At 31.0% G+C, this 17,025-nt stretch overlaps 1 protein-coding gene across 4 annotated transcripts in view; it reads left to right on the top strand.

Annotated features, from left to right (window-relative positions):
• Positions 1-17,025, top strand: part of STXBP5 (syntaxin binding protein 5) — a 191,881-nt gene that overhangs the window by 121,993 nt on the left and 52,863 nt on the right. For all 4 annotated transcript variants that reach the window (XM_031937649.1, XM_031937648.1, XM_031937651.1 and 1 more), the window contains exons 11-18: positions 85-157; positions 1,564-1,711; positions 1,797-1,864; positions 2,202-2,242; positions 3,929-4,149; positions 9,370-9,548; positions 13,924-14,049; positions 15,143-15,294. In XM_031937649.1, the coding sequence (XP_031793509.1) occupies positions 85-157; positions 1,564-1,711; positions 1,797-1,864; positions 2,202-2,242; positions 3,929-4,149; positions 9,370-9,548; positions 13,924-14,049; positions 15,143-15,294 (1,008 nt within the window). The remainder of the gene's footprint in view (positions 1-84; positions 158-1,563; positions 1,712-1,796; positions 1,865-2,201; positions 2,243-3,928; positions 4,150-9,369; positions 9,549-13,923; positions 14,050-15,142; positions 15,295-17,025) is intronic.

Raw genomic sequence — 17,025 nt, 5'->3', positions numbered from 1 at the left:
AAACTACAATCGTGAAATTTCTAAATTCCATTCTATTTTTTTTTTTTAATGTTTTAAATTTTTTCTTTTGTTTTTATATTTTAGATTTTCAAGAACCATATGCTGTGGTTGTCCTTCTGGAAAAAGATTTAGTACTTATAGACCTTGCACAAAATGGGTAAGATTTGTAAGTTTGGAGGTAACAAAAAGATTCATTTGCAATAGAATTCATTATTACAGTTCTGTAAAACTGATTTCAACTGAGCAGTTTCTGAATTATTTTCCTTGCTTGAATTTGAAGAAATGCCCTTTCTCTGATGAAACTTTCTCCTTTCTTGTGAATAAAATTATTACTTTTTAATATTGTTTTTATAACAAATTCCAGAGGCCTTCCTTTAACAGTCTACAGGAAAAATATCATTGCGGTTGTAGAACACACACACACACACACACACACACACACACAAAATCATTAGAAGATTCATATAATCCTGTAATCATATATCTTTATTTCAGCTGAATAGTTTAGTTAAATAATTGAGAAACCAAGTAGTAATTCTTTCACATTAGGTTTGTAAAAAAATTTTGTTAGTGAATCTTAGCATTATCAAAATTTCATTTTTGTTTTTATATAGACCCATTACTTACTATAGTGTCAGATACAAAGTATGTTCTTAATAAATGCCTATGATTGATTAAAAAGTGATTTGAAAAGTATAAAATCAATATTTTGGCTAAATTGTAAACACTGTAGTATGTTAAAAAATTGAGAAAATAATTTTTATTTTCTATTTTGTCAGTACAAAGTTAATTTTTTATTTTATATCATCTGTTTTATCTATAGGGGTTTTCTATGTCTTTCTCTTTTCCCTTCCTTCTCTTTATTAAGAAAAGTTGAGGTTAATTAAATATAAAATTAAATAATAAATTTAATTAAATACAAAATCTTATTTAGGAATTTGTGGTGAGTATAATGGAGATTCTTTTGATCATTTTGAAGAATTCCTATTGCTTCAGGGTCTTTAAAACTCTGAATCATTGTTTATTTAGCAATTTGTACATAATAAGTTCTTTAAAACCATACATTTTGTTCATTCAAAAGACTTCAAGTTAGAAGGGAACATAACTTCATCTCCTTTATTTTACCAATGAGGAAACTACTCAACATGGATCTTTTTTAGTTAAATTTGAAGTTGGCTATAAGACAGAGAGAGACAAAAAAAATTTGCATCTTCAAATTTTGTTATTTGGACATACTTGGAATAGTTCTACATTTCAAAGGGCAATGATTTAAATAACACTTCACTATGATAAAAATACACTTACATTAATAGTTGCATTTAAAAAATAGAATAAAACTTTAGCCTAAATTGTTTATTTCACATTCAAATTGTTGTGTTATTGTTTTGAAGATTGTATGGATTTTAAAACTATTACAGAATTTTGATTATCTTGAACTTACCACTGTTCCAAATCTAATAATATGCATTTAGATGAATTTGCATTTGTATTTTGCATTTAAATACTAAGTAACTTTAGTTTCAAATTGAATGTTCTGATTAAAAATTTTTTCTTGTTGTAAAGGTATCCTATATTTGAAAATCCCTATCCCTTGAGTATACATGAATCTCCTGTTACCTGTTGTGAATATTTTGCTGATTGTCCTGTAGATGTTATCCCTGCACTTTATTCTGTTGGAGCCAGACAGAAACGCCAAGGATACAGCAAAAAGGTACTTTGTATTTATTTTTTTAGATTTTAGCTGAATCAAATGAATCCTGTGGTTGATTTTTGTAATACTAATTCTTTTCTTATAGGAATGGCCCATTAGTGGAGGTAACTGGGGATTGGGGACTCAGAGTTACCCTGAAATTATCATTACAGGGTAAGTAAGCTTCTAATTTGACTAAGTCAGTAAACTTTACCTGAATATGATTTTATTTAGTACAAGCAGTCCTTTGCATTGTGATTTTTATGTTATGATTTTATTATTATTATAATGTTATGATTTTATTAAAGATAATTCTTTGAAAGGCATGCTATTTTGACATTAATTTTAATCTTTTTTCTTTATGGCAAGGCAACTCTTCAACTTTTTTGAAATTAGAAAATGATCAGGCAAAATTTAAAGCTTGACAATTGTTATTTTTACTGAGAAAAATGTGTATGAATATTTTTGCTCATTTTTTCACCACATTCTTGCCTCATATTTAATTTCATAGGCATGCAGATGGGTCTGTCAAGTTCTGGGATGCCTCTGCAAGTAAGTGATTTAGACAGTTTTAAATTATTTATATTTGATGTGTCAAATATATACACATTTTCTTTGTAATTAAAATATTATGAGGTTTCTAGATTCTTTAATCTTTTTAGCAGTTTATGAATTTTAGAAAAGTTTAAATGAGATTAGCTTTAATATCCCAGGTTTAAATCTTTTCCCAAACTGACAGTATTTAGCACAGAAAAAAACCTATGATTTCATCTTTCTGAAAAATCAAAATATGCAAATTTTCTCCATCTAAATACATCACAATCAGTAACACTTTATTTACTCCTCCATGATGACTCTTATTAAATGTACCTGTGAGTATATTAATCAAGAGCAATCTCAAAAAAAAGTACAGAATCTCATTTACTTCTATTTTTCTTTTTCTACAACATAGAAATATTTGAAAGGAGAAAAGCTTATTTTTATTGATTGTGGAATTTTCTAAAGAATTTCAGGACCTGTTCCTAATGTAGGTCACAAAAATGACATTTTTTACAAATAGATTTAATATAAATGATCCTTTTTTACAAACAGATTTAATAAAAATGATACTTTTAAAAAAAATTTAATAGTATTTTTTTCCAAATGTAAAGGTAGTTTTCAATATTCATATCTTACAAAAATATGTAAGATAAATTTTCTTACATTTTTTTCTAAATTTTCTAAATTTTTTTATCTTCTTTACTTCCCCCCTCCCTAAAACAGCAAGTAATCTAAGTTAAATATGTACAATTCTTTTTTTTTATTTTTAAAGCTTATTTTCAAAACATATGCATAGTTTTCAACATTCATCCTTGCAAAACCTTGCCATCCAAATTTTTTTCTCCCTCACTTCCCTGTACCTCCTCCCCTAAACAGCAAGTAATCTAATGTATGTTAAACACATGCAATTCTTTTATACATATTTCTACAGTTATCATTGAGCAATTCTTTTATATATATTTTTCCATATTTATTGTGTTATGCAAGAAAAATCAGACCAAAAGGGGAAAAAAAACAAAAGAAAGAAAAAAACAACAAAAGGTTAAAATACTATGTTCTGAACCACATTCAATCTCCCTAATTCTTTCTCTGGGATGCAGATGGCATGTTCCATCCCAAGTCTATTGCAATTGCCTCAAAATTGCATTGTTGAGAAGAGTCAAGTCCACCATAGTTCATCTTCACACAGCTTTGATGTTACTGTGAAGCATTTCCTTAGTATAATTAACATGTACTTACTGGAATTCTTTAGGGGTCCAGTTGATAATTGGATAATTCCAGGATATATTTTGCTATCTAGGAATATAGAATGACAATATCTAATGGTAATGAATTTTCTTTTCCTATAAGAAAAAACTTTATTTTTGTCTGTTTTCTTGTATACATGGATATTTACAAATAGTGTTATGTACATTGCTTTAATTTTCCACCATCTTATACATATAAAATAAGTGAAATTTTCAAGATATTAAAACCTCTTGTGTTGTTAATTAAGAATGTAGCCATATATCCATGTGGATCACATACAGAAATCAATGTAACCATACATCTATCTGGACCAGATATAAAAAATATCATTTGGGATGAATGATATTCTTTTGATAAGAATTAATTAATGATACATAGTAATTGAATGAATAATATATGTAGAAATATTTATATATATATATTAATTTGTATAACATTTTTTCTTTCCAGTAACACTTCAAGTACTATATAAGCTAAAAACATCTAAAGTATTTGAAAAATCAAGAAATAAAGATGACAGACCAAACACAGACATTGTAGATGAAGATCCATATGCCATTCAAATAATTTCATGGTGCCCAGAAAGTAGACTGCTGTGCATTGCTGGCGTTTCAGCACACGTCATTATCTATCGGTTCAGCAAACAGGAAGTAACAACAGAAGTGATTCCGGTAATACTCCCTTGTTTGTGTAAAGTTTCCAATGCCTACTTTTTTTCAAGTTTATGAACTATTTAAAGCCCTTTTGCTGTGAATGTTGTTATCCAAATTGTAATGTCCAACTAGCTTTCTGGAGGACTAGTCAGGGATAAAGTCCAAAATCTTTATTGTCTCCTTCACAGTCTATCTTCTTCTCCTGGGGCCAGGCTAGCTTTCTGGGGGACCTTCAGATGGGCCTTGGTTTCAGTGGAGGAATACAAGAGGCAGGAGAGCCACCAGGATGGTGGGAGATGGAATATCTCTCTTCTAGTCCTTGTTGGCTCTTATATACTTTACTGTAATTACATCATTACAGCACACTGATTATGTGTGAACTTAGGGAACCATTACATCACCAAGATAAGTATTAAGTATATATGTAAACTAGATAACCATTTTCTCATCAATTCTTCTGAGTTACCTTGTTTCAACTATACTTCTCCAGAGTTCTGGCTCTACACCAAATGTTTAAAAGATCAGTAGATATTTGTGAGAATTACTTAGGTAGGTATACTTAAGTACTTTTTCTAAGGTCTTTTGCTAAAGATGGTTAAAATTAAGGGGTTTTAATCTTTTTTTTTTTTTTTTTTTTAATATCATTGACCACTTTGGCATTCTGATGAACTCTGTAGACCTGTTCTCTGAATAATGGTTTTAAGAACATAAAATTAAATACTTAATATTACAAAGTAGATTATTGGAATGCAATTAATGAACTGTTAGGGGGAAAATATCCATGGCTTCTGGGTTTTATTTTATTTAAGTCCTTAGGCAACAATTTTTTTTTAAATTTTCTAAATTCTTTTTTAAAATTTATGCATCACTGAGTTTTCTATTAACTTTATATAAATTTTGTTCTAAATCATAATTGCTTAGAAAAAACTAAGTTAGAATTGGATATTTCCTTTTGCCTCCCAAGTCTACCTAGTACTTTTGCAGCATATACAAATGAATAAGTAAACAGCTTTTAGAGTAAACATCAGGCTATTGTTATTTGCAGTAAAGAAACACTTGTAGTTTTGCCAGTAATTATAAGGATAAAACAAGGGTATGTTCCTTTTCTCCATTGCTTCAAGACAGAATTATCTATTGTATAATGGAAAAAGCACTGAACTTGGAGTTATAGGATTTAAGTTTGAATTTCAACTCTACCATTAACTTTGTGGCCATGGGATAATGAATTCAGTTCTTGGAGCCTCAGTTTCTTCATATGTAGCATGAGAGAATTAAAGTAGATGACATTTAGGGTCCTTTCTAGCGCTAGATCTCTTGATTTGTATTCCTGTGATTCTGTCCCTATTTAATGATGATATATGGTTAGAAGAATCTAGAGAAATAGCAAAGCAATTAATTGAAATAATAAATAGCTTTGAGAAAGGAGCAGCCTATAAAGTAAAACCTATATAAAACAGGGCCAAAAATGAAGGAGGAAATAATAGGATATCCCTAGTCTAAATAACTGCAAAACACATAGTATATCTACAAGTGAGCTTTTCAAGTTTTACTCAAGACTTGTGTAGATACATTTAAAAAATGTTTTTAAAATTTTTTTCTTTAAAGAAAAACAGCAAATAATTGGTTGTCTGGTACTTATAGTTAAACTTGATCAATATAATAGTTGATGAGCTCTGTATTGATTTGTAAATTTAATGTCCTACTAATTAAATTATCAATGTGATGGTGTAACAATCAAACTACCAATGGGAAAATTTTATGGAGGTAAAAAATAAAATAAAATTCATTTAGAGAAATAGAAAGTCTGGAATAGCCTGAGAAGTTATAGGAAAAATATAAATTACAGGAGAATAATATTTCTAAACATTAAATTATACTCTAAAGCATCAAGTCATAAAAAATATTGTTACTAGTTGAAAAACACAAATGTAGATTTGAAAAAAGAATCAGAAGCAATAGGACTCAGTAACAGTATCCAATGGATCTGAGAATGTAAGTTACTTGACAATAAATAGCTATTATATTTCAACTTCTGGAGTAATTGGAAAGTACTTTGGTAGAAATTAGATTTAGATTCATTGTTTATATCACAAGTGACTGTTGACTGTATAAAATTGGAAAGCTTTTTCGCAAAATCAGTACCACTAGGTAAAAAGTCTTTGCCTCAGATATCTCTAATAAATATCCAGTAACTAAGTGGATAAATGTCAAAAGAATGAGAACAAATAATTTTCTTCAGAAGAATTAGAGACCATTTGTAATGCCAGAGAAACTGAGGCAAGATAGAGATTAGAGAGTTATAATATTTTATTTGAAAGGGAGAGATTTACTGGGACCAAATGGATCCATCGTTTGGTCCCAGGGCTGAATGAACTATCGTCTCCAAGAATCCAGCAAACGAGAGTTCTCAATGACATATATTCCCGTGGCTTAGATACAGGGGGTAGACCGAGGCAGGGGGAGAATCAGGGTGCTGAGAGTGGGAACACAGGACTAACAATCCAGTTCTGACAAGGTGAGGGGAGGTATGGGGGACATCTGATAATTGGGATTACAGAATGGGGAGAGGCATCCAACATTCTGATGATGTCTAAGATAGAAGGTCTTTCTCTTTATCTGGATCATCATGATAAGGAGGGAGAGGTGGCGTTTCAGGATTGAGCAGGAAAATTTAGGGAAATTTAGTTAGGATAATTAGAGAAACTGAGTCAGGATAATAAAACTGTGGCATAACACATTATAAAGCTTATGAAACATTCTTCCAAATGTCTAATAAGAGATATGAATCAAAATAATTCTGATATTCTACATTATATTCAGCAAATTGGCAAAGATGACTAAAAAAAATTGTGAATAGTCAAATGTTGAAGGGGCAACAGTCCATTCTGAATAAAAGTTTGGAATTATCCTGAAAGGAAAAAAAAAAGAAGAGAAATCCCACTAATAGACATAATACCCCAAAGGAGATCATTGATATATACATGTGTGTTTGTGTGTGTGTGTGTGTGTGTAGACACACACACATATATATACATGCACATGCAGCTGTGTGTATATATATATATAAAATATGTATATGCATATTTAATCATACATATGTTTATCTATACTAACATGAATTCACAAATCTTTCTGTGCTTTTCTGTATTCTCTTGATTTATAATTTCTTGCAGTATAATAATTTATAATATGCATGTACCAATTTTACCATTCCTCAATCAAGTGAACATCTGGTTTCTTTGCAAATATATAGAAATTATCACTATGAATACACACATGTACACATATATATTACACAACCAAAGTATTTTTAGCAATACTTTTTGTAGATGCTCTAAATCACTATTGATCAGAGAAGTGCAAATTAAGACAACTCTGAGATACCACTACACACCTCTCAGATTGGCTAAAATGACAGGAAAAGACAATGACAAATGTTGGAGGGGATGTAGGAAAACTGGGGCACTAATACATTGTTGGTGGAACTGTGAATGGATCCAACCATTCTGGAGAGCAATTTGGAACTCGGCCCAAAGGGCTATCAAAATGTGCATACCTTTTGATCCAGGAGTGTTTCTATTGGATTTATATCCCAAAGAGATCTTAAAGGAGGGAAAGGGACCTATATGTGCAAAAAATGTTTTGTGACAGCCTTTTTGTAGTGGTAAGAAAATGAAAATTTGAGTGAATGCCCATCAGTTGGAGAATGGTATGCGAATATTATGGAATATTATTATTCTATAAGAAATGATCAGCCAGATGATTTCAGAAAGGCCTGGAGAGATTTGCAGAAATTGATGCTAAGTGAAATGAGCAGAACCAGGAAATCATCAGCCAGATGATTTCAGAGAGGCCTGGAGAGATTTACAGAAATTGATGCTAAGTGAAATGAGCAGAACCAGGAGATCATTGTATACAGCAACCACTAGACTATATGATGATCAATTCTGATAGATGTGGCTCTTTTCAACAGTGAAATGATTCAAGCCAGGTCCAATGATCTTGTGATGAAGAGATCCATCTACACTCAGAGAGAGGACTGTGGAAACTGGGTGTGGATTACAACATAGTATTCTCACCCTTTCTGTTGTTGTTTGCTTGCATTTTATTTTCTTTCTCATTTTTTTTTCATTTTTCATTTGATTTTTCTTATGCAGCAAGCATAAACATGTATGCAAATGTTGGATTCAATATATATTTTACCATATTTAACATATATTGGATTTCTTGCCATTTAGGGGAGGGGATGAGGTGAAATTGAAACAAAAGGTTTTGCAAGCGTTAATGTTGAAAAATTGTCCATGCATATATTTTGAAAATAAAAAGCTTTAATTAAAAAAAAGCAATACTTTTTCTACATATAATAACAGCAAGGATGTACAATGATCAAGTATGAAAGACTTGGTTCTTCTCAGTGATTCTATGATCCAAAGCAATCTCAATAGACTTTGGATAGAAAATGCCATCTGCATCCAGAAAGAGAACTGTGGAGACTGAATATAAATGAATACATGCCAAGTTCAGTTCTTTTTTCTGGCTTTTTTTTTTTTTTTTTTTTTTTTTTTTTTACTCCCAAAGTTTTTCCCTTTTGCTTTGATTCTTCTCTCCCAACATAATTCATAAAGTAAAATGTGTAATAAAAATTAAAAACAGTAAAATATATTTTTGTAGATCTGGAAAGAAATGCCCATTGATTGGGAAATTTCCATTCAAATGATGATATTTAAATGTAATGGAATATTACTATACTATTAGAAATTATAAATCTGAAAAAAATACAGAGAACCATGGAAAGTCTTATGTGAATTGATGCAAGTGAAGTAAGCATAAACTATAAAATTATGCACAATCAGTTTAGAAATTAAGTGTAAATAACAAAATAAGTTACAAAAAATACTTTAAATATAGTAGCAAGTCTTGGTCTTGAAGAAGAGATAAGAAAAGATAAATGCTCCTTTTCCTTTTCTTTGAAGAATTAGGGATTTATAGATCTATATATAATGCCACACAGACAATGTGAGGCTTGGTTGGCATGCTTGTTAGTTTTGCTGAATTTTTCTTTTTTTTTTAAATCTATAACAAAAGTATTCATCTCTAGGTAGGGAAGGGAGAACTGATATTTTGGAAAGTGAAAGTAACAAAATATATCAATAAAAAGGTAATTGGTATACAAAATTTATATATATATATATATATATATATACACATACTTTTTTTTTTTTTTGTATTTTGCTATAGATGCTTGAAATAAGACTGTTATATGAGATAAATGATGTGGACTCACCTGAACTTGAACAAGTTCCACCATTGCCAACACCTGTAGGTGGTTCCAATCCTCAACCTGTTCCTCCTCAGTCTCATCCATCAACTAGTAGCAGCTCATCTGATGGACTTCGTGATAATGTTCCTTGTTTAAAGTAAGTTTTATGTATATAGAAATCTTGAGGAGAGCTATGCTACTTTTACCAGTGTTTCTTGTTACTTGTTTGGATATAATGTAAACTCTGGTAAAATGAAAATTCTGTCATAGAATAAAAAGCAGTTTTGTCTTTCTCATGTTTGACCACATAGTGTTATAGTAGTAACAATGGACATTCTACAGTAAGCATTACATTTTATGCTTTATTGTTTTTTTGAAACTTTTTATACATTTTTGCTAAATTTGAATGTTTGAATGTTCATATTTTCTAGTTTTCTACCATCAGTGTATTTCTTGAGTTTGTATTTTTAAGTTTCTCCCAGTTTCATTATATCTTTTGAGGAACTGTGAACAAAAACATATATAGTAGTCAAAGGTCAAATATATCTTAGCTAATATTAATTTTTTTTAACATCTTAATTCTTCATTTTGTTACCCTATTTGACCAAACTGATGTATTGGGGAGATAACTTAATCGGGCATAATTAGTAACTAATGGTCTATTATTCTATAAATATGGTTTAGATTACTTTTTTGCCTAAATGATTATTACTGTTGAATCTCACATGGAACTTATTATTTGCTCTCACAGTCTTCAGAGATCATTGTGTAATTTATCACATTGGCTTGCCATTTCCCTACCTAAATTTATCTTCTGTAAACTGAAAAATATCTGTGCATACTTTCAAATCAGTTATAAAAATATAATATAATATCCCTCTTAGGATTGAACTCTGAGGTACTTACTATACTGTTAACTCCATCCTATATTAAGAAATCTGTGCATTGTAAACCATCTTCTGGTGAGCCCTTAGTACCTTAGGTGTATTCTTTTAGTTTAACCTATCTTCTTTAAGACCATTTGAAATACTATTCTATCTAAAGTCTTTCTTATTAAAAAGAGAGGAAAATAATTATTTTAGCTTTTTGTCATCTCCTTTTTACCCTCAAGGACCATTTAATGTTCTGTGACAATCGGGTAGCCTTACTGATTCTAACAGACATTTTGCCTTTGGTCTATTTAAAGAAACTCTTTGATTTCTCTACATGTTTACAGTATATTCTTTCCAATGCTTTTTGGGGGCATTTTGTATTTGGTATTTTAAAATGCTCCATTTATCCAGGGAAAAATAACAACAGACAAATGAAAAACCTTTTCCTTTGTCAGTGAATCTTTCAAGATTTTTTTTTCCTCTTAAACTATGTTGTCTCTAGCCTTTAGGGTATGTATTTTTTATATCAGTCAATCAGTCATAAGAGTTTAATAAGCTTCTATATGTCTAGCACTATTTTAGGTACTAGAGATACAAAGACAAAAATTGTTACAGTCCCTGTCCTCAAGCAAGTTATATTCTATAGAAGGACACCTATTCATAAATTTTAAGTTATTTCAGGAAGTAAATTCAGGTTCTAGTTGCTGGGGGCATAGGAAATAGGAAGGAGAAAAGGCCTTCATAAAAGATGTGAAATTCAAACAGAGTATTGAAGAAGTTGTGAATTTTAAGAAGTGGAGGTAAGGACAGAATATCTTTGTGGCTTTGAGTATAGCCTGTATCAAGGCTCTTCAATAAACTCCAGAGGTTCCATATCAGTCACCTCCAGGATCAAATATAAAATCTTTTTGGTATCCAAAGGCCTTTGTAACTTGGCCTCTTATTTTTCCATTTTTACCTTACTCACCTGCATACATGTTATGATCTAGTGACATCAGTTTCTTTGCTATTCCTTTTACAAGACAATCCATATGTAGACTCCAAACAAAGCCAGTGCAGCTATAATAAGAAAAATAACGAATGGGGTGGGGTTATACTTTACTTCAAATATCTCTAATAAAGAAATTACATCCAAAATTGGCAATAGAGAATTGGCCCAAATCTATTATACCAAGACCCCAAACATGGTCATTAGTGATCAAAGCATGTGAATGATTTTCAGAGGAAGAAATTCAGGCTCTCAAGTCATATAAAAATGAAATCACTAGTAATAAAGAATATGAAAATTAAAACCGCTCAGAAGTATCATATATATATATATATATATATGTATGTATATATATGCACAAAGGCAGTAAAAGAATATTGTGAGAGAGAATAGAGTATGAAAGACATTTAGTAGAACTGCAAGTTAATTCTAGCCTTTTAGGAACACTAAAAAAGTTAATTAATTATTAATACTACTTCATTTAGCAATCCCATCATTGGATATTTACCCAAAGAAGATTAAAGAATGCTATTTATAGATAGAACAAGCTGGAAATGTTATCCCACGATTTGGATGGCTGAACAAATTGTGGTATATGAATGTAATAGGGTGATGTGAACTGTGAAGCTGGCTGACTATTGTGCTTAGTATTTGAAGAGGATCAAAATTACATCATTCTGTTGGGATTACTGTACAGTGTATCTTGACTAGCTATTCATCTTGGAAAGCTCTACCACAGGTTGGACATTTGGAATAGAGATGTCTAGATAAATTTGTGACTCTCAAGTTTCTTTTGAGTTACTACAATCCTGCTTTGCTCATAGAACATAGCTACTTTGATGCAGGCATGGCATGCTGGATGGTCCTATGTTAATGTCTCCCATATCTCACAATTTATGCCAAAGTTCTTCAGAGCAACCTTGAGAATGCCTTTGTATCACTTCTTTTAACCTTTGTGAGAGAATTTGCCTTGTGTGAATTTTCTGTTAAAATCTTCTAGGCACTTGAGCAACATAGGCCATTGAAATTACCCTTTCTGAAGTAGAACTTGAATGCTTGAAGTTATGCTTGGGTCTCAGTGTCCTATTTGTCTTGCCAGGTGATCTTCATTCTCTTCCTAAGACAATTCAAATGGAAATGATTAAATTTTTTGGCATATACTACTCAGTATACACAGCCATACAACAATAAGATCAATAATAAGATCAACCCCAAATCTTTGTAGACCTTCAGTTTGGTAGTGAGCCCAATGTGTCTTTTCTCCCACACTTCTCTTTGGAACCTCCCACACACTGATCAAGCTCTGGCAGTGTATGCATCAACCTTATCATCTATGTGTACATCCCTGGAGAGTATAATGCTGGGGTTACCACACTTATTTACAGCGTTTGAAATTTCTCCTTTTGCTATAACCACTGCTTTACATATGAATTGTGGGTGGTAGAATACCTGTGTTTTCTTGGTGTTAATTGTCAGGTCAAAATTCATACAAGCAGCAAAGAATTTATCCATACTTTGTTGCATCTTAGCTTCAGAGGCTTCATTAAGCACAAAATCATTTGTGAACAGTCATACACAAATTCTCCCTCTCTTTAATTTTGGCTTGTAACCTTTTAAAATAAAATAATTTACTTTTGGCATGACAATTGACCTTGGTGCTGTTTTTATCCTTATTGAAGAGGTCCAACAACATCGCTGCAAACATCATGATAAAAAAGCATGGGAACAAACATGCAGTCTTTCATTCCACTGGTGACTGGGAAAACACTAGAGCATTATTTTTTATCCAGAGTCCATGCAAGCATGTAGTCATGGAACAGGTGTACCATATTAATAAACTTCTCCAGACAACCAAATTTTGCCCTGATCTTCCACAAGTCTTCATGATTGACAGTATCAGAAGCTTTGGTCAGATTGAAAGACATTGTGTACAGACCTCTGTTCTGCTCCTGTCATTTTTCCTGGAATTATGGAGCAGCAAACACCATGTAGACTTCTCCTCGGCCCTTTGTAAATTCACATCGGTTCTTGGGTAGATGACCATCTTTCAGATGAAAGATTAATCTGATAAGGAGGACTTTGACAAGAATCTTGCAAGCAGAGATTAAGAGAGAAATCCCTCCTGAGATTGTCAGAAGATAGCCTATTTCCTTATCCTTTAGAAAAAGGGACGATGGAGGCATCCTTGATCTCCTGGGGGATAACCTCCTTTTGCCATTTAACTCAGAAGATTTCAGTCAGCTTTTATATGAGCAATAATCTCTTACCTTGTAAGTATCTGCCAGAATGGAATCAGCACCAGGTACTTTAATACATGAGAGGCATTCAAAACCACTTCAGTTAGAAGTTTAGCCCATAAGTTTGTAGCCTATAAATAGATATCATAAAAGCATTTACATTATTGCTACCAATATAACACTGAATTTTATCTGCCTTCTTATTCTGTATTTTTCTAAATTTCTGTTACACTTTACTTTTGCCCCTTAGAGTTAGACAAAGTTGGTTTTTTTCAACCATTTAAATAATTGTGATTATAAAATAATTGTCTTCTAAATATATGTTCTTAGTAAAAAAAAGTGTTGAATTAGTCAACATTATGTTTTCACTTGTAGCTACAGGATAATGAGTAATTAAAAGGAGAATGGAAATAAAGTAACACTTATTTGTTTCAGGGTTAAAAATTCTCCTCTCAAGCAGTCTCCAGGGTATCAGGCAGAGCTGGTAATTCAGCTTGTATGGGTAGGTGGAGAACCGCCACAACAAATAACTAGCCTTGCTGTCAACTCTTCTTATGGCATGTAAGTATAAGTTGAGTTTATTACCAATCTCTTCATAAGATGGCTTTATTCCCTCTTTTCTTTTTTTAAATTGTAAATAGATATTATTATAACATCTGCATTTTTTTGTGCATGTGCATGTCTTTCTATAGTATATATAATTTTCTATGATAACATTGCACTGAAATAAAGATAATTAACTGATAAAACAATGTAACATTTAGGAAACAATTGTAATATTATTTTATTCTCCCCCAAAGAATATTTCTCTTCATGTTTTGGTCTAAGTTCTTGAAAAGGATCTTGTTCTTTCTATAGCATGACTTAAATTTATAATAGTCTATAATGTAAACCTCAAATATGATGTCATAGTTTGATGCTGTATATATATCAGTGAATATATGTTTAATACTATGTATAAAGATATATCTTTATGAATATATATATTCATGTGTATGTGTATGTACATATGTATATATATATAGAGGGAGAGAGGTTCTGATTAGTGCAAGTAATGAATCTCATTATGTAGTTGCATATATTCAAATTTACATTCTTCATAGTTTTAATTATGGAAAATCTGGTCATTGGTTCCAGCACAATGGAAAGATGCAGTGCTAATTCACATTTTATAAGCATATCAAAGGATTTATTGTTCAAACTAATTAGGACCTAAATTATTTTTGTAACTCCCATTGAACTTGTAAACATATAAATGTGGAAATAGTATATTACATGCAATATGTCAGGGATTCTTTTAATTATTTGGTATGAAATTTCTTTCTAACTAATAGAATTAATAGCTGCCTTAGAATCATGGAAATTAATTGACTTTCCAGTAGTCTCATATCTAATAAGCATCTGAAGCAGGCTTTGAACTCAGTCTTTCTGATTCCAAATCCATCATTGTTTCAACTATATGCTGTTCACTTCTCTGTTATGTCATTTAATTATAATTAATATAGGGCACATCAAAGCATAATTCATGAACATGTTTTTCATTTCTTGTATCATAATATTGAAAAGAAAGTCTAGTAAATGTATATATCTTTATCTTCCAATCACAAATGTTAAAGTGGAATTTTACTAATGAATTCTCTTTTTCCTTTTCCAGAGTAGTTTTTGGCAATTGTAATGGTATTGCAATGGTTGATTATCTCCAAAAAGCAGTGCTTCTCAATCTTGGCACCATTGAATTATATGGTTCTAATGATCCTTATCGAAGAGAACCCCGATCACCAAGAAAATCTCGACAGCCATCAGGAGGTAAGAGCAAAAATGGTGCAGCTCCAAGAAAAATTGAGACCCTTTTAAAACCTATCTAAACTATTCATTACTTCTGTGAAATAAATGCACGTTATTTGGTTAAGTTAAAAAAAAAAAAAAACCTCTTTATAAAATTTTCCAAGTCTTTATCTCACTATTTGTAAATTAAAAATTTTTTTTAATTATTTGTTTACATGTAAAGACTTTTTTGAATGAAATCCTCTTTATGTAACTTTCCACAGACTTCATAAGATTATTAATTTTATGTGTGTCATAGATTACTTTGAGAGACTAGTTAAGCCCATTGGTGCTTTCTCAGTCACATTTTTAATTGCATAAAATAAAATATGTATCATTACAAAGGAAAAGAATTGCATTAAAATGCAATTGTCAGAATTAGAATTTTCCCAATACATCATAAAAACTTTTTTTAAAGCAATTACCTTGTTTCCATTTTTTTTTTGCTTACTATTTTTCAAGTATGACAGATAATTATTTCAATTCAGCAAACATTTAATATGTGCCTATTCTGTGTTAGGCACTAGGTACTAGGAGGTGGAAATACAAAGACAAAAAGAAATAGTTCCTATCCTCAAGGAGCTTATGTTCTAAAGGGGAATGTAATGTATACACAGGAAAATAAATAGCTGTCATTTGAAGAATGAGAAAGCTAGGAAGATCAGAGAAGGCTGCTTCACAGAAGAAGTGCCTTCCAAGTTCAACTATAAAAAAGACATGGTCACTGAACATTTGTTGATAGGATGTGGTTAAATTTAAGGAATGATAGTTTGACTGCAACATAAAGTTTATGAAAAGGAAATAATGCTGGAAATGTAATTAGGAACCATACCGTGGAAGGCCTTAAATGAGCATCCCCTCAGTTTCAATTCTTTGCCACCATAAAAAGAATTATTATAAATTTAAATTATTATAAAATATTGTTCATAAATATTTTTTCTCTTTTTATTTCTTTTGGATAGACAATTCTTAATGATATTAGCTGGATCAAAGAGTATGTGCAGTTTTATCTCTCTTTCGGCATAGTTCCAAATTGTTCTCCAGAATGATTAGACTAAATCACAGTTCTGTGAACAGTGCATTAGTATAATTGTTTTTCCACATCCCCTCCAACATTTGTCATTTTACTTTTTTGTTATGTTAGCCAATCCGATAGTGTGAGGTGGTAACTTAAGAGTTGTTTTAATTTGTATTTCTCTAAACAGTGATTTTGAACATTTTTCATGTGACTAATGATAACTTTTTTTTGTCCTTCTGAAAGCTACCTGTTTATATGCTTTGACCACTTATCAGTTGGAGAATGGCTTTTATTTTTATGAATTTGGTCTAATTCCCTATAAAATTGAGAAATGAGACATTTATTGTAAAATCCACCATCCTTCCCCTCCCAGTTTTCTTTCTTTTCTTCCGATTTGACTACATTTGTGCAAATTTTTTAATTAAATTTGATGTAATAAAAATTATCCATTTTTACTTTCCATGGTCTACTTTTTCTCTTTTGTAACATGAAACTTTTCTCTTATCCATAGATCTAATAAATTTTCTGTGCTCCTTTATTTATATCACCTTTTACATCTAAATCATGTACTCAATATGACTTATATTGGTATATAGTATGAAATATTTATGGCTAAGTTTCCTCCAAACTTCTTTCAAGGAGTTTTTGTCAAATATTGAATTCTTGCCCCCAAAGCTTGGCTTTTTGGATTTATC

Source organism: Sarcophilus harrisii, chromosome 4, assembly GCF_902635505.1.
Source record: "Sarcophilus harrisii chromosome 4, mSarHar1.11, whole genome shotgun sequence".
Lineage (NCBI taxonomy): Eukaryota > Metazoa > Chordata > Mammalia > Dasyuromorphia > Dasyuridae > Sarcophilus > Sarcophilus harrisii.
Note: the sequence above shows the minus strand (reverse complement) of the source record. Positions and strands in the feature narration are given on the sequence as shown.